General features: G+C 58.1%; 7 protein-coding genes across 7 annotated transcripts; 4 read left to right on the top strand and 3 right to left on the bottom strand.

Annotated features, from left to right (window-relative positions):
* Positions 1–602: 602 nt before the first annotated feature.
* SPBR_00227 (leucine rich repeat domain containing protein) lies at positions 603–3,086 on the top strand (the record flags this gene model as incomplete). The annotated part of the gene is made up of 1 exon (XM_040758546.1): positions 603–3,086. One exon carries the CDS (start codon positions 603–605, stop codon positions 3,084–3,086), a length of 2,484 nt encoding a protein of 827 aa, XP_040618800.1.
* A 1,588-nt stretch (positions 3,087–4,674) lies between these two features.
* Positions 4,675–6,807, bottom strand: SPBR_00314 (major facilitator superfamily transporter monocarboxylic acid; the record flags this gene model as incomplete). The annotated part of the gene is made up of 1 exon (XM_040758633.1): positions 4,675–6,807. One exon carries the CDS (start codon positions 6,805–6,807, stop codon positions 4,675–4,677), a length of 2,133 nt encoding a protein of 710 aa, XP_040618799.1.
* A 1,187-nt stretch (positions 6,808–7,994) lies between these two features.
* On the top strand, positions 7,995–9,411 carry SPBR_00608 (uncharacterized protein; the record flags this gene model as incomplete). Its single annotated transcript, XM_040758927.1, has 2 exons — positions 7,995–8,732; positions 8,803–9,411. 2 exons carry the CDS (start codon positions 7,995–7,997, stop codon positions 9,409–9,411), a joined length of 1,347 nt encoding a protein of 448 aa, XP_040618798.1.
* A 667-nt stretch (positions 9,412–10,078) lies between these two features.
* SPBR_00704 (solute carrier family 25 (mitochondrial phosphate transporter), member 3) lies at positions 10,079–11,315 on the bottom strand (the record flags this gene model as incomplete). Its single annotated transcript, XM_040759023.1, has 3 exons — positions 10,079–10,131; positions 10,217–10,968; positions 11,173–11,315. 3 exons carry the CDS (start codon positions 11,313–11,315, stop codon positions 10,079–10,081), a joined length of 948 nt encoding a protein of 315 aa, XP_040618797.1.
* A 1,161-nt stretch (positions 11,316–12,476) lies between these two features.
* Positions 12,477–14,991, bottom strand: SPBR_00221 (uncharacterized protein; the record flags this gene model as incomplete). The annotated part of the gene is made up of 2 exons (XM_040758540.1): positions 12,477–13,752; positions 13,826–14,991. The coding sequence occupies 2 exons, from the start codon at positions 14,989–14,991 to the stop codon at positions 12,477–12,479; spliced, it is 2,442 nt and encodes an 813-aa protein (XP_040618796.1).
* Positions 14,992–16,752: 1,761 nt separating this feature from the next.
* SPBR_00597 (acetylornithine aminotransferase) lies at positions 16,753–18,183 on the top strand (the record flags this gene model as incomplete). Its single annotated transcript, XM_040758916.1, has 1 exon — positions 16,753–18,183. One exon carries the CDS (start codon positions 16,753–16,755, stop codon positions 18,181–18,183), a length of 1,431 nt encoding a protein of 476 aa, XP_040618795.1.
* Positions 18,184–19,332: 1,149 nt separating this feature from the next.
* On the top strand, positions 19,333–20,115 carry SPBR_00962 (vacuolar iron transporter; the record flags this gene model as incomplete). Its single annotated transcript, XM_040759281.1, has 1 exon — positions 19,333–20,115. The coding sequence occupies one exon, from the start codon at positions 19,333–19,335 to the stop codon at positions 20,113–20,115; it is 783 nt and encodes a 260-aa protein (XP_040618794.1).
* Between the last annotated feature and the right edge of the window lie 1,191 nt (positions 20,116–21,306).

The raw sequence follows: 21,306 nt of genomic DNA, 5'->3' as shown, positions 1-21,306 counted from the left end.
AGGCCGTGACCGGCGGCCATTGGCTTGACCTTGTTGCGCCGTATGTCGCTCCCCGAGACTACTCTAGGCTCTGTCAAGTATCACGCCGCTTCTATGACCAGTTTGCTCCTCGATTGTGGAACGATCCACTACAAACGGCCAGGCTGCTAGGCCTGCACCCAAACGACGGTGCGTCTTTTTCTCGTCTTCTGTCTTTAACTCTAATTGCTTTTGCCTCTGAGATTCAATAATGTTCTTCACCCTAGCCATGCATCGGACCGTCTTTTCTTCTTTTCATGTTGTTGCCGCGTTGTGTTTCCTGACACGGCCTGATGTTCTCTCCCGGCACCAAATGTGTGCTGCTGGTGCCTTCTGTAGTCGGAGGTCTCGTTTTTACTTTTCCTCCTATTGCCCCCTGCCCTGTGCTAGTTGTGTCCTGGAGATTTTGGTGAAACAGATGAATAGTTTCATTTGTCCTTGGGCAAGCGTGGTGTGTTATTTTGCCGGTCTTCTTGCCGCGAGCATTATTGCTTAATGCCTTGACGCTCAACAAAACTAGACCTAACATTGTGACTATGCTTCTAGACCTGCAATGGTTCATCTTTTTCGCCACAAGGCATGCAATGACAGTGCGGAATAGCACCCGCCGTCTTATCGTGTCACTAGATTTTCGGGACTTTGCTGTTGATGTGCCGATGTCCATTGCCGGCAGCAGCGGCCGCAGCTTCTCAGAGACCCTCCGGCTCCTTGGTACAGCGTTCCCGGCTGTGCGTTGTATCCTGCTCGGTGGCAATACGGGCTACGACCCCTCAGATCTAGGCCATCTTCTCCATCCGGATGATTATCCTGAGGATGGCTCTGTACCGATGCCCTTGATATTGGACATTGCCGGTTGCGGCATGCCTCTGCCAAACACATTCTTCCACCCGTCTTACTGGAGGCAACTTGTCTACCTGGATATGTCCAATGTACCGGGCTCGCTCAAGGGCATTATTAAGACGGGTACCTTCAATCAGGGTGCCTTGCCACACCTTCGTATACTCAAGCTGCGCGGGCGGGTGCTAGATGACGCGTCGTTGGCCCCGATTGCCGAGCACGCGAAGCAGCGCATCTGGAGTTTGGACTTGACCAGCAACAAGCTCACGGACAGCTCTGTTCATGCTTTGTTCTACCAGTGCTTTGGAACAGACGACCTGACTGCACAGCCAAGTCACTTCGAGGTGGAAGGGAAGCTAGCCGTCGTGGGAGATGTGCCAGAAGAGACAATCCCATCACTCTGGCGAGGATGGCTCTCTTATATCGTTGAATCGGCTGCTAGTGGGACTTTCTCGCACCCGGACCGGTTCCTGGCCGATGCGCCCGTCTACGATGCTGACAATCACAGCCCCCCAAGTGTAGCACGCCTCGCCGGCAATGAACCACTGAGGAGCGATCGTGCCAAGGATGTGAAGCTTGCTCTGGCCGGTGGACCTGGGCAAATGCCTCTGGACTGGCATCACGTATGGGATACCGACATCTGCAAGCTGCCCGTCTCCTTGACGCATCTCTATCTAAGCGGAAACCGAGACTTTACCGTAGAAGGCGTTGAGTCAATCTTTCGCTGCTCTCGAGGCCACATCCAGCACTTTGACTGCGCATCGCCCACCATTCCGACCGGCGGGCTGGTGCCCTTTACACTGACTGGCATTCTGGGCCGAAGCCACCTCTTCCGCCCTGTGATGGCTTCCAACTTGCGCAGCTTGCGTGTCCATCACTCGCTGGTGACGCAAATCCCCACGCTCAGCGACCCGTCCAGAAGCCCACGGGAGGCTTTGATGTACGCTGAGACTGTTTTGCGCGAAAGGGCCGAGACCGCGTATCCACTGATGATCGCTGATCTCGGGCCAGATTGGAATCCTCGTCTGCAGTCGCTCACATTGGCTGGACTCCCACGGATCTCCGCCGGGCCTCTGATCGACAAGCTGATCCGATTTCTTGTCTCTGCGGCCGAGCAGGAGGCGGCAGTGCGCGCACAGCAGGCGGCCGTTTCGCTGTCGCGCCACGGCCCCACCGTGCTCAGCGGCCTGAGACACTTGCGGCTTGAATTTGAGCCTTATCCACCACAAGACGGAGATCTCGACGGTGCATTTGACAGTCTGGATGCCAAAGCGCTGCTCAACGCGAATAGCAGTGATGCATTTAGCTTCTTTCGGGAAACGAGGACAGCTGTGACGACGGCAGCGGGGACAGAGGCAGCGGCAAAGAAGTCCTACCAGCTGAACGACGCCGGCCTCTGTAAGGACGGCGAGCGGACTGCGGCAGGCGGTGATGATGGACGAGGCAGTGGTTACGGAGATGAGAACATTGGCGGCGCGAACGATAACGCCAGCAGAAACACAAACGTCCCGAGACACTCCGATTGTCCTGGCGCTGGCGGGTCAGCTTCCCCGGATCATCTGCATTCCAGAGCAGGAAAGGACAATGTCGCTCAGGCAAAGAAGTCGGACCGACTTTCACATTATCCTCTGTCTGGCGCACTCGACGCCAGCAGCGAGTATGTTCGCGAGCTGCTCTCCTTGGGAGATAACAGTCAGACTGCTATCAACACCACTGCCGACAACAGCACCAATGCACAACAGACGATTCAGCTTTCAGTCTGGGTCGGCAGCGGCCAACCGGGAACCAATCGAGCCATCAACGGCTATATGGCCAACCTCGCCAGACCGTCGCTGCGAGCAAACATTCGACCAGCCACTCCCGATCAAGTCGCCGCCGGTGTGCCTGTTGGGGCCTGTGTATACAATGCTGCCTGGGATGCCATTGCGTGGCTTCCGCCACCGGATGAAAGCAAACGACATCTTCCGACGGCTGCAACAAGTGGCGCAGTCAATAAAGGCCGACACCGGCTGGGATCAGCTGTACGGCCTCATCGTCATCCAAAGGATGGCGTGATGGTTGATGTGGTTGATGCGATTCGCCAGTTTCGAGCAGAAACGCGGTCTGGCAAACGCAATCCCGGCGGCTGGGCTCTACAAGCCTCGCGGCAAGACGGTCGGATGTACGGGGAGAACCAACAGCCAGTACCTCGACACTGGGCTGGCACTCTGGAGATTCTGCTGGCATCCTGAACTGCTTGGGTTGTTGAGCCATCCTCGGCTGCACGCTTCTCCGGGTTCATGTGCCCATGTCCTGATTTGCTACATAATCATATGAACGCGTTCGATGAGTGAGCAGGTCGCAGCGAAGTCAACAAAATCGCACAACACTAGAGCCCGCGTTCTTTAGGCATCTAGAACATCGAAGCGCACAGCACCATTGCACATACAGGTCGAGCCAAGCAGCCGCGTTCACAAGCCAACCGGGATGGGAGATGTCGGACCGAGCTGCACCGGCGCCGAGAATAAGCGACGAACGTGCCAACGAGAGGACACCCAATGACATATACCCCGCGATAAAGCATGCGAAGCTTCACTAATACCAGAGCAGGAAGCAACGAGGGCCCGCTTTTTGTGTGCACTGGAATATGTCGTTGCTGGAGTACGTCCTACTCGGCGATGATAAATGAGCAGGGGGATCGACGCCAGTGGCGAGAAGTAGATCTCAGTACCGCTATTGTCGATATTGACAGGTGTGCTTATGAAGGGCACACAACGATGGCATGACCGGTACGACACTACGACTCCCAACGAGGCGAACAAGACGGGCACCAAAATAGCTAAATCGGGACGGCGCCGCTTGTAAAACACGAAACACGAGCATCGTCGTTGGAGAACAACCAAAGAACAACCACACAGGCGCTTGACGAAGCCTCTTGGACGTGGGGACGACAACGATGTGCTGCGTCTTGGAGGCCGCCATGTTGCAGCGATTGCGAGTTCACCAGTGGCCATTTCGCAAATGTCAACATTCAGACGCGCTTCCGACTGTCATATCTGCACGTACCACGAACTATGACTATATGTGCAGAACAGAATGCTGATGCATATAAATTCAATCTTTATCTAATTTTTATGCCGAGACATCATGCATCTCAGTGTTTCAAGTATGAATGTGAGGCTCGTTTTAACTTCAAGGGTCCTGTTGGGGCAACCATGCGGCTGGACAGCCTAGAAGCTATTAGCCACCAGATAACACCGTGTCACGCTTATTCCAGTAAGGCATATAAGCGCCGACTACACGTGGAGAACATCAGTCATAGTGGCACGACCTCGCCAGGCTGTGCTACTGTGGCGGCATTGATACGAATAGACCGTCTCCGGTAGTTATTGTGAATCTGTGCGTGCTACGCTCGTTCATGTAGTTAAGCATTTGCGATGATGCATGGAGATGTTGCCATGATGAGTCCAGACGAAGGCGATGTCGCGGGAGATGATGCCGGATATAATGCTGGCCACGATGCTAGAGGTCAAAACGGTAGTTGCTGCTGATATATAGCTGATGCATGTCTGCTGACAAAATTATATCACTTGAATAGTTATTGAAGGATGATTCACTTCTGAACTTGGGCTTGACTGGAGGAAAAAATCTCGGTTTGAAAATTATACGCCGGAAGATGGCAGCTGCATCGTCGTGAAGCTGTGTCTACAAGTAAAATAACCAAAGTGATACCCAAAATGATAACCAAAAGTAGACAAATGAAATCCTACACATGGCCAAAGAGTCGCTCAAAAATAAACACGCGGAAATTTGTACATAAATACATATCAGCAAAGAAGATCAAATGACGATCCCACGCTGCGACCAGCCGTTGCGCCCCTTCCAGGCCAAGAGCACGAGCAGGCACGCCAGCCACACGCTGCCGGCCATGGCCCAGAACGTCGGCGCATAGCACTGGGTCCCGTAGCAGAGGTTGTCTTCCGCAGCGGCCGAGAGGGGGTCGTTCGGCGCGATGGTGGCCGTGACGCCGGCCTGGTAGACAGCCGAGTAGACGAGGCCCCAAAAGGTGGCGCCCAGTGCAGGAAACATGGCCACGATGCCCCAGTTGGTGCCAAAGTTCTCCACGCCCCAGATGACTGTGATGATGATGGGCGTCAGGCTGAACACGGCGCCGTAGCCCGCACCGACCAGCCCGGACACGATCCAGAAACGGTCGCCGTGGTTCTGGGCGGCGCCCGAGGCCTGCACAACGAGGCCCGCCGACAGAAGCAGCGCAAACGTCAGCAAAAAGGCAACGCGGGACACGGAAAAGCGCGACACGACGCGGCGAAACGCGCCCGCATCCTCCACGTCGACGGACGGCACCGACGAGGCCGTGCCGGCCTGCAGATGCTGCGTCTGCGGCCGCGGGGCCAGGAGGTCCGTCAAGGAGCCTGTGAGCAGGCGGGCCACGGTGCTGGTGATGCCGACAATGGAAACGTGCGTGGCGGCGGTCGTGGCGCCGCCGCCGGCCGCAAAATTGGTGCTCGGCGGGTAGAGCGTCTTGATGACGGTGCCGAGGTTGTTGATAAAGGCCTCGCCGGGTCCAATCATGAAGAAGAAGCCCAGGGCAAACAGCCACATGGTGTGATCGGAGAGGAAGCGGTGGGTCTCGGCATTCAAGACCCAGGCCTTCTTGAACCGCGCCTGTTGCGCCTCGATGCGCCCAGCCTCGTCGCTGTCTTCATCGTCGCCGTCGCCGTCGCCATCATCCCTGTTGTCCTTCCCGGGGTCCAGCAGCCGGCGACTTGCCAGCGCGTCGTCTTCGCCATCGTCGCCCGTGCCACGCACTCTCTCGCTGCGGCGGCGGGGTCCACGCAGCATGCGGCTCGTCTCGTCGACCGTCGTCTCGTCGTCCTCGTCTTCGCTCTGCGCCGTACAAAAGGGGTTGGTCCGCCCCATGGTGCCGTACGAGCCGTTGGCGGTCCCGCGCCCGTTCGTGGCAATCCCGATGCTGCTGTTGCCACGGCTGACGCCCGGACCAAACCGCGTCGGCCGGCCGACGGTCGCGTCGTCTATGCCGGCCGAGGACGACGACACATGGCCCGGTATCGACGACGGGAAGAGCGCGCTGCCGTCCAGCAGGCCGCTGCGCTCGAGCTCGTCGACAGCCTCGTCAATCAGCTTCGCCTCGTCCACGACGCGCAACGTGAACGTGCCCAGCAGGCCGACCACCGACAGCAGGATGGCCAGGAACAGGAAAAAGGCCGACACGTTCACGTCGCCGCGGCGGGGCGGCGCCCCCGGTCCATCGTCGGGCAGCGGCGGCAGGCGCTCGTACAGCAGGCGGCTGCCGAGCTGGCTCTGCCACATGCCGCTGAGGCCAAACGCCGCAATGGGCGCCGCCAGGGCCAGACCACGGTGCCGGCCGCGGCCAAAGTTCTTGGCGCACGTCGCCACGGCGCTCAGGTACATGGCACAGGTCGCGGCGCCAACGCACACAAACGCAGCCACCATCAGAGCGTAGGCGCGCGTCGCCGGCGGCGCCGGCGCTCCGCCGGCGCCCACCGTGGCTTCGGTGGCTGCCTTTTTGTACAGGATGGCAGCCAGCCCGTAGCCGCCGCCAAAGAGCACGCTCGACAGCAGCGAGAGCGGGGCGGGGCCGACGCGGTCGCAGACGTAGCCCATCAGGGGCACGGGCAGGTAGCACGAAATGCTGGCAGCAATGGCCACGCCGTTCACCTGGAACTGCGAGTAGTGCAGCCGCTCCTGGAAGATGTGGCCGTACAGCGAGAAGACGGTGACAGAGCCTGCACACAAGGCCGAGACGATGGCAGACACAAACGCGACCGTCAGGGCGGTCTGCCGCGACACAGCAGACGCGGCATTGTTGCGTCGGCGGCGTCGGTAGATGCGCGAGGACGAAAGATCGGGCGACAAGGAACGGATCGACGAGAAGGACGAGGAGGAGGAGAGCGGTGGTGTTTCGGACATGGCGGATGCGGTCGCAGCTTGCGCTCTACACAGCGCAAAAGGCGCAGACGGCGCAGATCAGGCCGTCGAGGGAAGCACGCCCGACAAGGGGAGGAGACTCTGTCGTGCGGGACAACAGTCTACTTGTGCAGACGATGCTTTTCGAGATAAATTGATGCCGGAGGCTGAAAAGCCGAGGCGAAACGCCGTGGGCACGAGGACGCCGTCGATTTCGAGTCAGCGGTGCTCAATGTGCTGCCGTGACGAACGAAACGAAAGCGATTACAAACGACAGTCGCAACAGTCGGCAGCGGTCGCCGGAAGGGTAGAGGGTGGGTCGGTGCTGATGGTTGTTCGTCGTAAAGGACAAAACCAGCCTCGCGATGGGGGACGTGGAAATGACGCCAGTGCTATTGTGTGCTTGTAAATAGGCGGCGAGCGGGCCGCTGGGGGTAGCTGTTCCAGGCAGCCAATCAGCAGCTAGCTGGGCCCTTCAGCGGAGGTCGGCCCCACCAAAATAATTAGCACGCACAGAACGCTTATCAGCTTATCGGCACGTGGTACTAAATCACGTGCCACAGACGCTCTGTTCCACCCGAGCCAGCGTTTGCCCGGACAACCAATTAGCGTAGGCTCTTGCCTCGGCGCTGGTCAAAACAAGCTGGGGCAACTGGGCAGGAAAGGCTGTGGCTGGGGCAAGAGCGACAGGCACCTCGTCCCTGTTGTTTTGTCCCTCCTCGGCCCAGCAATCCACAGCGCAACGGGCATCGGCTAGCAGGTGCAAATTCGCATTGTTTACCAGCCACCCGGATAACACGACGACAGGACCCGACATCTGGTAATGCTGCAGAATGTCGTTGGCCTGCTAACTGCTTGCTGTCTGCACTCCTAACGTTCAGGCGTCGGCTGTATCTTTCTTCCTGACATCTCCGCCCTTGTGCGCATTTCCACATTCCAGTCTCTTTTCTTATATACGATACTTTGAGGCTGCACCTCCACGGAGCACTTTGTTTCGACACCCGCGTGCATTCCTGCGCCGCTGCGGATCCTGCTTTAGCCAGCTGTCCCAGGAGCCGTCCCCGGCTGCCGTTTTGACTCGCCACATTCGTTCCGTTTCGGCCCGCCTCCGGGCCGTGTGAGAGTCGAGAGTCGAGAGTCGGGCACATCGTCTCTCTCCCCGACCATCTGCAACTTGACCGTCGGCCACCATGTCCGACCGCTACGACAACTCGCGGCGCCGCGGCGCCCTGAATCACTGGGTGCCGCTCGTCCTAACGCTGACCATTGCGACCGCCGGCATCGCTGCGTGGGCTTGGAGCCAGCGTAACCACGACGACGACTACGAGGACGAGGAGGGCGAGCACAGCGGCTTCATGAGCGGCGGCAACGGCAGTGGCCCCAACCAAGGCTCTGGCCGTCCAAGCAACCAGCAGCGGCCATACGGCGACGTCGACTACGACCACGCCGACTACGGCGACAACCCGCCGTACGGCGTCTCGACGCCGCAGCCGCCGGGCAGCGCCGTTGGGAACACCATCAACCTGGCCGATGCCTCCGGCTCCTACGTCGGCGGCGTCCCCAATGCGCCCGGTAGCGGCTGGGGTGCGCGCATGACAGATGCGCTGAACCGCACGGGCAGCCCGCAGCACTGGGTTGGCAATGCCAGCAAGGCTGTGACGGCCGGCATCTCGGCTGCGTCGGCAGCGGTGGGTGGCGCTCTTGCGTCGATCCGCGAGGGCGACAAGGACGCGTATGCCGACCATGAGACCTGGTCTGAGGAAGCCGATGCGCGCCATGAGCGTCCGGCCGCCGCCGCTGCTGCTGCGTCGTCGGTTGCAGCGCCCTTCGCCAAGGACGTCGTTGGCCGGAAGCGCAAGACGGTCGCTATCGTCGTGTCGGCAGCCCACGACCTGGACGTCGACGAAGACGGCTTCCACGAGCATGCTGTGAGTGCTGCCTGAGCCATTTCAAAATCCTCGCCTCGTTTTCCCTTTACTAACCAAGTCTTTCCTCCAGTCCATCCTCTCGTACATTCCCCGCCAGACGGACTTCTCGCGCACACGGATATTCGTGCTCGTCTACGCGCCCGGTCTCAAGGACAGCGCCTTGCTCGACCCGGGGGCGTCCAGCTTCCAGCAGCCCAACTCGCTGAGCTCCTCCTTCTCCAACATCGCTGCTGACGCTGCTCAGTCGCCCAAGCAGGAGGCCAAGGCTCCGTCGGCCAGCGTGGCCTACAACGCCCTCCACTCGCAGGCTCTCGCGCTTGTCGAGAAGGACTCGGAGATTATTCCCTTCACGTCGCCCAACGGCCACGCCCACATCCTCCACCTCCTCGAGCCCGACGTCGTGTACCTGCAAGAGTCTCTGACCGGCGACAACGGCGCCACCGTCAACCAAATCCAGAACTGGTTCCGCAACGACATTATTGTCGTTGTCGGGGCCGACAACGGCCACGGCGGCCTGGCCGACAGCGAATCGGAGGCCGAGAAGCCGGCCGGCGATGCTGCCGCAGCGCAAAAGTGGTGGGAGCGGGAGGACCGTGTTGGCCGTGGCCGTGGTGTCGTCGTCGTGGACGGCATGCGTGTCAACGACGACTGGCTGCGCCGTGTGCAGAACAAGGAGTAAGTGGACAAGGATTGAAAGTTGGAACAGCTGTCGGCTGTGAGTTTGGTATATACATTGCAATTTTGCTTGGTGTCTTTCTCTTTTTTTTTCTCATCATTTTACTTTACCCTGTCATCCCGTTTCTTTGCATTCGACCCTTATTTACGAACCGCCTGATGAATTTCCTTTACATAGTGTATGTAGTTTACGGCTGGCCATCTGCGGACCGAAGATATCAAATATTTTGACGTACTTCAAGAGTAAATGATTTTGTATTTGCGTACCGTAATCCGTCGTGTTGTGTATAATTGTGATGTAAAACTTGCGTCCTTGTAGAAACAGCGGTTGTACTTCTCCATTTTGCTTGTATGTTGTCCATCCATCGTATATAAAGCCGTTCGACTTCCTTCCCCGGGACGCCGCCCTGTCATAACTCTCCAGTATTTTGTTTTGTCAAAAATTAAACCGGAAATTCTATTTCTCGAGGTAGATGTAAAAAAAAAGGGAAAAAAAAAGAGTCTTTGGCTACTTTTACAAACGCAAGCGGCAACGTTCCACCACGGGCCACCGTATGTCCATCTCTATTCGTCCCCTCAGTGTCTATCCACATCAATACCTCTCTTAACCCAACCAAGGTCGCCCCCTCGCCCAAGCTTCTTGACGCAACCAACAAGCGCTGGGTCTCCGTTTACTTGGAGATCTCAACACCGCCAGTGGCGCCGAGAGCCTTCTTCAGGTCACCTGCAAGGATTGTTAGTATCTCGTTCGTGTTTGTCTAATCCGGTGGCACATGGACACGCGGGACACTGCAATCGTGGGGACATACCGTAGATGGCGAACTGGCCGGCGGTCAGGGTGCCGACCATGAACAGACGGGCACCAATACCAGAGTACGAGCCGCGCAGACCCAGCTCCTTGGCGATCTTGATCAGGCGCGAGGTGGTGCCCTCGCCGGGCAGGCCGGGGGTCTTGTTGATCTTGGAGAGCATGGTGTCGGCGGGCTGCGAGACAATGGCGGCGGCGAAGCCGGCAATCAGGCCAGAGCCCAGGTTGACAGCGGTCTGGCTGGCGTCGGACAGGGTGTTCTTGGGGTAGATGTTGAAGATGGCCTCGGAGACCTTCTCGAAGACGACAAACTTGGACATGGTGTAGGGGACCTGCTTGAACAGAATGGGGCCGAAGCCGGCGTAGAACGCGCCAATGCCCTCCGTGGACAGCATCTTGGAGAAACCGGAGATCAGGCCGCTGGCGTACGTGGGCTGCGAGACAAGACGGATGCGGGTGGCCTCCAGGGGGCACAGGGCAATGTCGGCGAAGAACTCGGCGGCGGCAGACGAGGCCAGGTAGACGGCGGTGCGGTACTTGGAGGCCGTCTCGAGGCCGAGGTAGTCGATGTGCTGCTTCTTGAAGAACTCATACCCACCAAACTTGAAGGCACCCTGCAAAAAGTAGCCGGCAAAGGTCGGGCCAATACCAGTCAGCAGGGCGCCGGCGCCCTCGTTCTGGATGACCTGGCGGAAGCCGCCAATCATGCCCTTGTTGTAGACAGTCGGCTCGAGCTGGATGCGGGTCTTGACGCTGTTGAGAGGGGGTTAGTGACAGAACGTGACAGAACGTGACAAGACGAGAGGCGAGCGCGATACGCATCAGGCGATGGGCATGTCTGTCGTGGCTCCTCCCATGCCACCGGAGATTAGGCCACGGTGATGCGGCACATCTCCGAAAAGGCGCGCCACGCCGTCCTCATCAGCCATCCGGGGCGGCAGAGCAGGCGCAACTTACACATCGACGGGCGTCAGGGCACCGTGTGTGACGGAACAGCAGACAGCGCCGGCCAGGGCGAAGCGGGAGTACAGGGCAAGGCCGGTCTTCGGCGCAACGGCCGTCGGGGCGACGATGCCGGTCTTCTCAGCAGCAGCAGCCATTTTGTGAATGTGAGAGACAGAGGCGGTGTGCGGGATAAGCAACAAACAAAAAAAAGAAGGAGTGGAGTAGATGTTCGCAAAGACGAGGTTTTGCGAATAAGATTAGTGTTGCTGTCGCGAGAGGAGGGAGACGGAGGAAGAGAGAAGGGGAGGGAGGGGAGAAAGAGAAACGAGAGGGAGTCGAAAATCTGTGAGGCCTTTTTCCCGGCGAATATTTTTTATTTTTATTTTTATTTTTATTACTATTTTTCGTTGCTTTCGAAAAATTTGGCGTGCTCGCTGTTTCGGGCGTGCCTTCCCTCTGAGCATCTGAGACCCCTGAAAGGTACCCGAGCACTACCTGTATTGTCTCGCTGTTTGGGCAACCTGAGCCGTTCGCTCCTGCCGGTCTGTGCCACTCTGCCTTGTTTCCTCTCCCACCTTGGCCCGCTAGCGCCGGGACAGCCACTGCAAAAATTGTGTCTGGTGGACCCGCATCGCATATTTCCGCGCGTGCTGATTGGCTGAAAACTCCTATTTTTTATCTCGGGTGGATTCGGGTGAACGGGCTCCGTATGTTGCAGGTTTCTAGCGTAAGGGGAAGGCGCTGCCAGCGCCGCCAGGCTCGCTCTTTCAGTGGCCGTTTCCTCTGTTTTGCCTCTTGCCACGGCCTAGCTTGCCGCCAAACACACGAGGCAAGGCGCGGCGGTCTCTCATTACCCGGTTGACGCCCGTGGCAGGAAGCAGCTTTGGGCCTGTAAGAGGCGCCCTTTGGCCCCATGTGCGACGTGCTGTCCCCAGAATAGCCAATCTCCATGCCCCCAGCCCTTTCTGGCCTGAAGTCCTTCTCCCTACAGTGGCCAGGGCCTCGGCTACTGCGCAGCATACGACGACACTGGCGCCCAAATGAGGGGCTGTAAAATAAATACAGGCTTCCCCTCAGTGTCCAGCTGCTGTGACACCTGAGACCGTCTTGGATTCCATACATGCTCGTCTGCTGCCGTCGTTATCCAACCATGATTGCAGCCACACAGCCGGACTCACCGCGTCTTCCCCCGGGACAGTGGAGGCCCGCCTTTTGGCGCACCGTCCGGACCAACGCGACGTTGTGCGGCGATCAATGGGATGGGCAACGACTATTTTGACAGCATTTCTTAGCTTTCCAAGCACCGATAATGTTGGTCAGCTTGCAGAAGCGTCGCCCGTGGTGACGGCACCGCCCGCAGTCTCATCCGAATGTGCGACGCTGTGCACGATGTCGTCGCGGAAGCTCCAGATGGTGTATTCGTTGTCGTGCCGGAACACGAGAAAGTCGTCGTCGCCCTGCATGAAATACGAGCCGATGTGTGCCGGCCGGTAGGGGTCCGCACGGGACGGCGACGAGTCCACGTCGAGCGCGAACCGCAGCAGACAATTGTTCTTGGTCCAGTCGTCGTCGTCCTGCAGCCACTGGCCGGGGGTCCCTGGGGCCAGATCGTCGAAGCGCACCTGCTGCCGGAGCTCGGGCTTGACGTGCGTGTTGCAATGCGCTGGTGGTGGTCGTGCACTCGCAGCACTCGTAGCACTCGTAGCACTCGTAGCACTCGTAGCACTCGTAGCACTCGTAGCACCCGTAGCGTCTTGGCTTTTGCTGTTGCTTTCAAACTCGTCCATGTCATCCTCGTCGTCCACCTTTGACGTATACAAGGGCACTTTCGAGAACGGCTTCGCCGCCGAACAGCGCGCGGCTTCGCTGTACTCGTCGTCGAACGCAAAGAGCAGCGGCTTGGAGCGGAGCACTTTGCCCTGCGGCGCGTCGCGGTATCGGTCGACAATGGTGATGACCTGGTCGTTCCAGATGTGTATGCGAATCAGCTGCGCGCCCTCGCGGCCGGCGGCCGGTGTCGCGGGTGGCAGGTTGAAAAAGGACAGCGAAAACGTTTTTGTGTAGATGTTGAACGCGAGTGATGCCACGCCGACGACCTCGCCGGTCGACACACTGCGCGTAGGGCCTGGCGCGCCGGAGCCTGCCCGCCACGACGCCAGGGAGTACAGCCCGCGCGCGTTGCGGCGCACGGTGGCCTCGATGAGGCAGCGGGGGAAGGCGTAGTTGTCAAAGTGGATGTGGTCGGAGAAGGTTTCCTTGTAGCGGAGGTCGTCAAACATGTGCAGGTGGAAGCTGAGCTTGCCGTTGCGGCCCATCTGGCCCCCGTCGAGCTCAAAGTTGCCCAGGTAAAAGACGGCTTCGTTGACAGGGTCGAGGATGAAAAAGCTCGGCAGGCGGCCGTCGACGTCGGGCTGCCGGTGCTTCTCGTCCAGGCCACTCATATCGACCTCGCGGAGCATGCCGCCAAACTCCCAAAAGTACACGTGGCCGTCCGCTAAGATGCAGGTGCGCTTGCCAAGCGTCTGCACGGTGTCCAGCTGTGCTGGAAGCTGCTTGTCTTGTTGTTCGCCGGTGACGAAGTTCCAGGCGAGTCTGCGAGGCGTCAGTACGAAGCGGTTCACGGTATACGGGGGGTTTTGGAGATCACATGTCAAGGTCAACGCACATGCGGTTTCCTGACGCCGCCAGCAGCAATTCGTCGCCAAAGCCAACGAGCAAGAACGAATCGCCTCGCCGGTGGTCGTTTGGCACGCAGAGAGGGAGCCGCCGCCCATCACGCAAGTCATCCACAAGAAACCACGTGTCGTTGTTCCGCAGGCATTGCCATGCAAGTCGACCGTATGCGTAGTCTGCCCCGTGAAACGAGACAACGCCGTCGTCTTCGTCGTCCTCGTCGTCTTCGTCACTGTGCAGATCGAGGGCTGGATCCGCCCGGTTCTGCAAGAGGTCGTGCGGCCGTGGCGGCTGCCATCCCCGTCGTACCGCCTCGGCATGCACCATTCCGTAGCTTGGCTCCGGTTGTTGCTGTTGTTGTTGCTGTTGTTGTTGCTGCTGCCGTTGCCGTCTTTTGTTTCTCCGTCGAGCGAGCGGGCGTCCTTGGTCCAGCCATGTCGACTCGCTCGCCGTGATTTCGCTCACCGGCTTCCCTGCTACCCTGGCGGCCGCCTTTTCTGCCACTGTAAACGGCGGCGTCCGGCAGTGGCGGAACACATATCGGAAGCGACCGAGCGCCCGAAGCGCGTACTTGCGTGCCGTTTCGGAAAATATCAGGTCGACGTGGGCGTTGTGGTCCCTTTCGCTTTGGCCCTCGGCCGCTCCGGTGTTGTCGACGGTGTCGGTCCCTTCCGCGTCGTCGGCGCTCTTGGTGTCGTTGGAGTCTCCGGTGCTCTCAGTCCGTTCGGTGGTCTCGTCACGTCGTGCAACGGCTCCGTCGGTGCCCGCCTTGGCCATCTCCGCCCGCACGGCATCGACGTATTCCAGCAACGACGGGAAGCACCGCCGTGCGAGGTCCTTGCGCATGGACTCGTGCAAGAAGGCGCTCCGCCACATGGACGACACGTGCAAACAGCAGCCCAGGTCGGCCGGGCCCAGGCTGTCGGCCACCATAAACTGCAGCTCCGGCGGCAGGCGGGCAAAGATGTCGGTCCGTAGGTCGAGCTTGGCAAGGCGTTCTTGCAGCATCCAGATCTCGTCGAGAGTCAGGTCCGGAACCAGGCTGAGCAGATAGGCCTTCCGGTTCGCAGCGATGGTTTTGGTATCGATCGCAGCCGCGGCGGATTTGGACTCCTCCGTGCCCACGGCGGCGTCGCCGGCCGAGTGATCGTCCGCCATTGCAAGATGCGGCAAAATGCTAGGGGGGGAAATACTCCGTAGGCCGCGAAGGTTCGCGGGGGGAACGCGGATAAGGACGACCCGGGGCGTGGTGGTGGATGATGCGGAGTATGTGGAGGGTGGCAAGGTAAAGGAGGCGGGATAGTAAGGCGACTGTTGGGGGTGAAATAGTAAGGTAAGGTTGCTAGTTGCAACAAATGGACAAACCGCCGTTGGGAAAGCTAAGATACTTGCGGCAATAAAGCAGAGCACACAAGGAAGGCCGCGACAAAGAACGGACGGGAGTGCGGGAACGCAGTTTTCGAGGTGGGTGACAGTAGGCAGACCCCTGCAGATTGAGGCGGGCAGAGCTGGTCCAGAATGTCGAGAACCTCAAGAGGCCCAGACGCCCAAGTCAAGTCGCCGCGCCAGGGTCTGAGGAGGTGGTGGGTGGCCACACATGTGCAGGCCATGCCAGTTTTGTGTGCTGTGATCGTTTTGTTTCTTGTGTTTTTGTGTTTTTGTGTTTTTAGTTATTTTTGTTTTCCGGCTCTATCCCCTCTCCTTCCCTTTTGTGTTTGTCGTTCGCTCTTTCTATTTTGGCGTCGATTGTCCTTCCGCCGTGCTGTTCTCAAAGAGAGAAGGAGCCAGGGCCCAGACGTGCCAGCGAGGAAGGAAACATCGAGGATGGTGTGCAGCGAAGTGGGGCAGCCGTGTAAGCCCTGCAGATCACCTTACAGTCTGGCTGGCCAGCCAGCTTTTCAGAGCGAGCTTTTAAAAGGGTCTCCGTCTGGCCCAACCTCGTATCGACAGTTCGTATTTCCCTTTTTTTTCACCCTGGAGCCTGTGCGCGCTGCTGCAAGCGAACTCCAAGCGACAAACCCCTCGTTTTGATGCAGCCGGCCCGGACTTGGCAGCATATTGTTGCCAGCGTACAGGTGGAGCGCATGAAACAGGGCACAGCGCTCTCAGCCAAGGCGTTGAATGGAGCAGAGGACAATTTGAATGCACAGAACAGGCAGCAGGTAGCCGGTGCTTGTGCGGCGCGAAGATAACTGTGGTCACAGCCGCCATTTGCACCAGATTTACGGAGTAGCACAGACGAGAGACGGTCAATTCACCACCGGCACTACTTTCCTTTCTGATGGAGCGTTGTAAGTGGCCTGGGAGGAGAATCAGGTTGGGATGCATTCTATGTATCAGATACGATCAAATCAACATAATAAAAAAAAGAGAAAATGAAAGTAACAAAACGTGAGACAAACTTAGGAGAGAAGACACGTCACAACAATAGTCTACGTAAGTAGAATGCAATATACAACGAAAATAAAACAACAAAAAAGACATCATCTCCATTAGACAAAACACTAAATACCCGTCAATCCTATGAATCTTCCTGGGATCCCGTCCTGACTGTCGTCTCGAATTGCCAGCCTCGTGGCGCTTGGGCCTGGCCGAACGCTCCTTCCTTCCCCAGACAGGCCCTTCCGTCCCTTAAGCGTTAGCACCTCCGACCCGACGTCGGACCCATGAACCCCACTGAACCCACTGAACCTCATAAAAACCAAAACTTTTCTTGACTCACTTTGGCGCTTATCGATAACGGCACAGGTCGGCCACGGCTACGAGATTTTGCTCATATACCTCATATTGCCATATCGAGTCACTCTGGCTGCATTTGTTTTGGCATTTTCTCTCCCCTTTTTCATTCGTGTTCCGGGGTTTTCCAATTGACTCACCGCCACGGCAAACGACCCCGACACTCTGATTTTTCACAGCAAAATGGCCTGGCGGACACCAGCCCTGAACGCGGCCAAGCGTGCCGTGACCTCGGCGGCCGTCGGACGGAGTGCTGCCCGGATGGTGGCCCGGCCGGCGGTGCGCACCATGTCGTCCACCTCTGTCTGGCGGATGGCTGCTGCCCCGACACAGACGGCCGTGCTCGAGCGCGAGGAGGTCGTCGAAGGCTTGCACAGCCCGGATATTGTCGCCCAAAGCGATCCGTACATGGTGGCGACGTACTCGCGGCCCGCCCCCGTGTTTGAACGAGGGGCCGGCACCTACCTGTGGGACCTGGAGGGCAACAAGTACTTGGACCTGACGGCGGGCATTGCGGTGAACGGCCTCGGCCACTGCGACCCGGAGATTACGCGCGTGATTGCGGACCAGGCCAGCACGCTGATGCACGCGTCCAACCTGTACCACAACATCTGGACGGGCACGCTGTCCAAGCAGCTGGTGGAGGAGACGGCCAAGTCCGGCGGCATGGCCTACGACCCCGTCAAGGCCGTGTTCGTTGCCAACTCGGGCAGCGAGGCCAACGAGGCCGCCATCAAGTTTGCGCGCAAGGTCGGCAAGGTGCGGGACCCGTCGGGCCGGCAGACCGAGATTGTGTCCTTCTCGGGCGCCTTCCACGGCCGCACCATGGGCAGCCTGTCGGCGACGCACAACCCCAAGTACCAGACGCCCTTTGCGCCCATGGTGCCCGGCTTCCGCTGCGGCACGTTCAACGACGCCGACCCGGCCGTGCTCGAGGCGCTCGTCACGCCCCAGACGTGCGCGGTGATTGTCGAGCCGATCCAGGGCGAGGGCGGCGTCCACGTCGGCACGGCGGAGTTTATGGTGGCCCTGGCCCGTCGGTGCCGTGCCGTGGGCGCCGTGCTGATCCACGACGAGATCCAGTGCGGGCTGGCGCGCACGGGCGGCACGCTCTGGGCGCACGCGCACCTGCCCAAGGAGGCCCACCCGGACATGGTGACGACGGCCAAGGCGCTCGGCAACGGCTTCCCCATCGGTGCGACGCTCGTCAGCGGCGCCGTGGCCGACGCCATCCAGATGGGCGACCACGGCACGACCTTTGGCGGCAACCCGCTGGCGTGCCGCGTGGCCTACCACGTGCTGGCACGCCTCAGCGACCCGGCGCTGCAGGGCGACGTCGTGGCCAAGGGCGCCGTGTTTGTGCGCGGCCTGCAGCAGCTGCGCGACAAGTACCCGGCCATCATCACGGAGATCCGCGGCCGGGGCCTGATTCTGGGTGCGCAGCTGGCGGTCGACCCAAACCCGATCATTGCCGCGGCGCGCGAACGCGGTCTGCTGGTGATCTCGTGTGGCACCAACACGCTGCGCTTCGTGCCGCCGTTGAACATCTCCGAGGCCGAGATCCAGGAGGGCTTGGGCCTGCTTGACCAGGCCATTGCTGCCAGCCAGAAGTGAGGCGTGAGGCGTGAGGCGTGAGATAAGAGACGCGAGACACGAGAAACGCGACGTATACAATCATGGCGGATGGAGCGTTTGGCGCATAAAAAAGGAAAGATATTTACGGTTACGGTTTATGTTTGCGAGATTTTTTCTTTCTTTTTTTTGGTTTTATGACACAGACTTTTAGTACGAGGTTGGTTTTCTTTGATTTCTTGCTAGCATCATGACCATGTGCATAATAGACTTTGATCCTCGTCTAGACAGCTTTGCAACCCTGTTGCCTTGTGCTCGGAGACAAGAGTCTTGATGCCGAGATGTCGGACATGTCGTGAGTATCAGTTGCCATCAGTTCGTTCGGTGTTTACTGCCAGTAGGCAAGCGATCGTTCTTTTGCCTGATGACGTATGCCCATCCTGTTTTCTCACTTCTTTGCCCGTTCCTTTTTCCTCTTGTCAAATTATTCGGGGTTACGAACGGGGCAACGGTGCGCAAGGATGGCCAGATGCCAACCCCCGAGCCAATCACCAGCCCGTTGTTGCAAGTGAACAGTACTTTTACGGTGTCAACGTTTTGATTTGGCGATGTGCCCTGGATCTGTCGATCAAATGACGCTGCTGTGATTGGCCAGAGCAGCGTGACTTTGTAATGAATGCGCTGTGATTGGCTGGTGGATCGTGTACGATCTCGCCTCTGTCGCCAAATTTGGCGTGGAAGGAAAGAGCGACCAACAAGGGAGAGGCCAGCTGAGGGTCCAAGAATGGATTTTCAATGCAAAATGGAGACATGAAAAGTAAGAAAATAGACAAAGTAAGCGGGGACGCTGCGGACGCCCTGGCTATCACATATCCAGGGAAAAGTATTAAACCAGAGTCCATTCCATCCGATCTGTCACATCTCTCTGGCTGCTCTCTCTTGCCAGTTGCCTTTGTGTTAGTGGCTAGCGTACCTTCCTGTTTCGTCATATTGCCTTGTGTGAGTTTTCTCAACACAACCATCCGCCATATTCGCCCCTTGTGCCCTGTCGCCATCCTTCTGTTTCGCCAGCCATTTATTGTCGTGCACCACCGCTCTCCGCACGACGCGTCAGTAACACAGCTCTCGCCCTCACATATACACCCTCACGCCCTCACACACCACCGCCACATGTCCTCAACAACCATCACCATGGCTTCCGAAGTCGACCCGTTGATTGAGCGCCGCTCCGACAGCAGCCTGACGCGTGTGTCGTCCCGCAGCTCGTCGCACTCGGAGCGCCACACGGACTACAATGCCATTGTGCGCGACATTATCATTGGCTTCGCCGACGGCCTGACCGTGCCCTTTGCGCTGACGGCCGGCCTGTCCAGCCTCGGCGACACGCGCCTCGTTGTCATGGGCGGCCTGGCGGAGCTGTTCTCGGGCGCCATCAGCATGGGCCTCGGCGCGTACCTGGCGGCGGCGACGGAGAAGGAGCACTACCACAGCGAGGAGGCCCGCGAGTGGGACGAGATCCGGAAGACGCCGGCCGTCGAGCGCCAGGAGATCTACGACATCCTGGCCGCGTACCACATCAGCCACGAGGCGGCCACGCCGCTCGTCAACGAGCTGTGCACGAACCCGGAGATGTGGGTGCGCTTCATGATGCACTTTGAGCTGCGCCTGGAGTGCCCCGAGGTCAGCCGCGCGTGGCTGTCCGCGCTGACGATGGGCATGAGCTACTTTGTCGGCGGCCTGATCCCCATGATCCCGTATTTTTTGATGGCCCGCACGGGCGACGCGCTGATGGTCTCCATTGTCGTCACGGCGGCCATCCTGCTGACCTTTGGCTACGTCAAGACGATCATCACGGTGCACTGCCGCCGTGCCGGCGTCTGGGGCGCGCTGCAGACGCTGTTTATCGGTGCGCTGGCCGCGGGTGCGTCGTACGGTATTGTGCGGGCACTCGACTCTGGAAATCGCCAGCCATGAGCCGTCCACGGCAGCCCTAAAAGTGTTTGTTGGCGTCTTGGACGAGCGGTGTTTTCTCTCACGTTTTCCCTCCTCATTGTTGTGGCGTCGTGGTTGATTTGCTGTAAATGGCTGCAAAGAGCGTTGGATTGGAATCTGGCATTTTATTTTGTGCATTTTAACGACTAGCGTTTTAGAATTTCAGGATTCGTCAGGAGGAACGAGACTCTTCTCTCCGGTTGGCATGTATCCATAGCATGGTATTGGTTGCATTGTACGTCGTATTGCTCTACTCATTTAATGGATACCCCTCCTCCTGTCACATACTTTTAACCATCTTCCTTTGCCGTATATCATCCTTGTTCTAGAAACTCCCGTTATTAAAATAGAACGGCATCATGAGCCGCTTGCTGTTCTATGAGACAGGCCTGGTCTTTTTTTTTTTTTTTTTTTTTTTTTTTTTAATTCTCCGGTAAGAAGTCAAAAAGTCTCCTCTAATTATGCTCATTTCTTTCGTTTAGTCGTCGCTCATTTTGTGCCATTCTTTTGGCATTATTCAACTCGCTGAACGCTGTATAACGTGTCGAAGTTGCTGTGCCGCCCGTCTGCATGTAGCCCAAACTGCAACCTTGCCCGGTTCGCTCTATTGTGCTCCGTCGACCAAAGAAAACCAGTAAATCCGGTGGGCAAGAAAAGGAAAGGAGAGCTAAACCACCGAATTGACGCCCCGACGCTGCTCGATTATTCCATGTCTCTGTGAGCGAAAAGTAACTGCACATCACATACTACTTAGGCGACTCAAGCTGGGCGTAGGAGCGGCATTGATTGTGATAGGAAGAGCGAAAGGCTGAACAGGCGAGGGTGGGTGCGCTCAAGATGTCTGCTGCCGTGTCGAGTGTTTCCACCCGATGGTTCTGCGGACGGGCGGAACATTAAACATTAACAGAAATGGGATGAATCAGGAGCAAATGGATAAGGAAGTGGACAGAACGGTAATGTAGAAACGGCTCGTGCCCGGTTAAAGAGTCGTCTGAAGCTGCATCTCATTTTGATTTAGTTCCCGAGTCTCTTCCGTTTCGATACATCGTCCATCATTTCCTGTATATCTTTTTGCCGTTGTAACCTTGTGATTTACTCCTTTCTGTTTTTCTGTTTTTCTTCCGTTGTCATTTTGTCCTTGAAGTATCGACCCGTTGACACCATAGTAGTGCC

Source organism: Sporothrix brasiliensis, assembly GCF_000820605.1.
Source record: "Sporothrix brasiliensis 5110 chromosome Unknown Cont19, whole genome shotgun sequence".
NCBI lineage: Eukaryota > Fungi > Ascomycota > Sordariomycetes > Ophiostomatales > Ophiostomataceae > Sporothrix > Sporothrix brasiliensis.
Note: the sequence above shows the minus strand (reverse complement) of the source record. Positions and strands in the feature narration are given on the sequence as shown.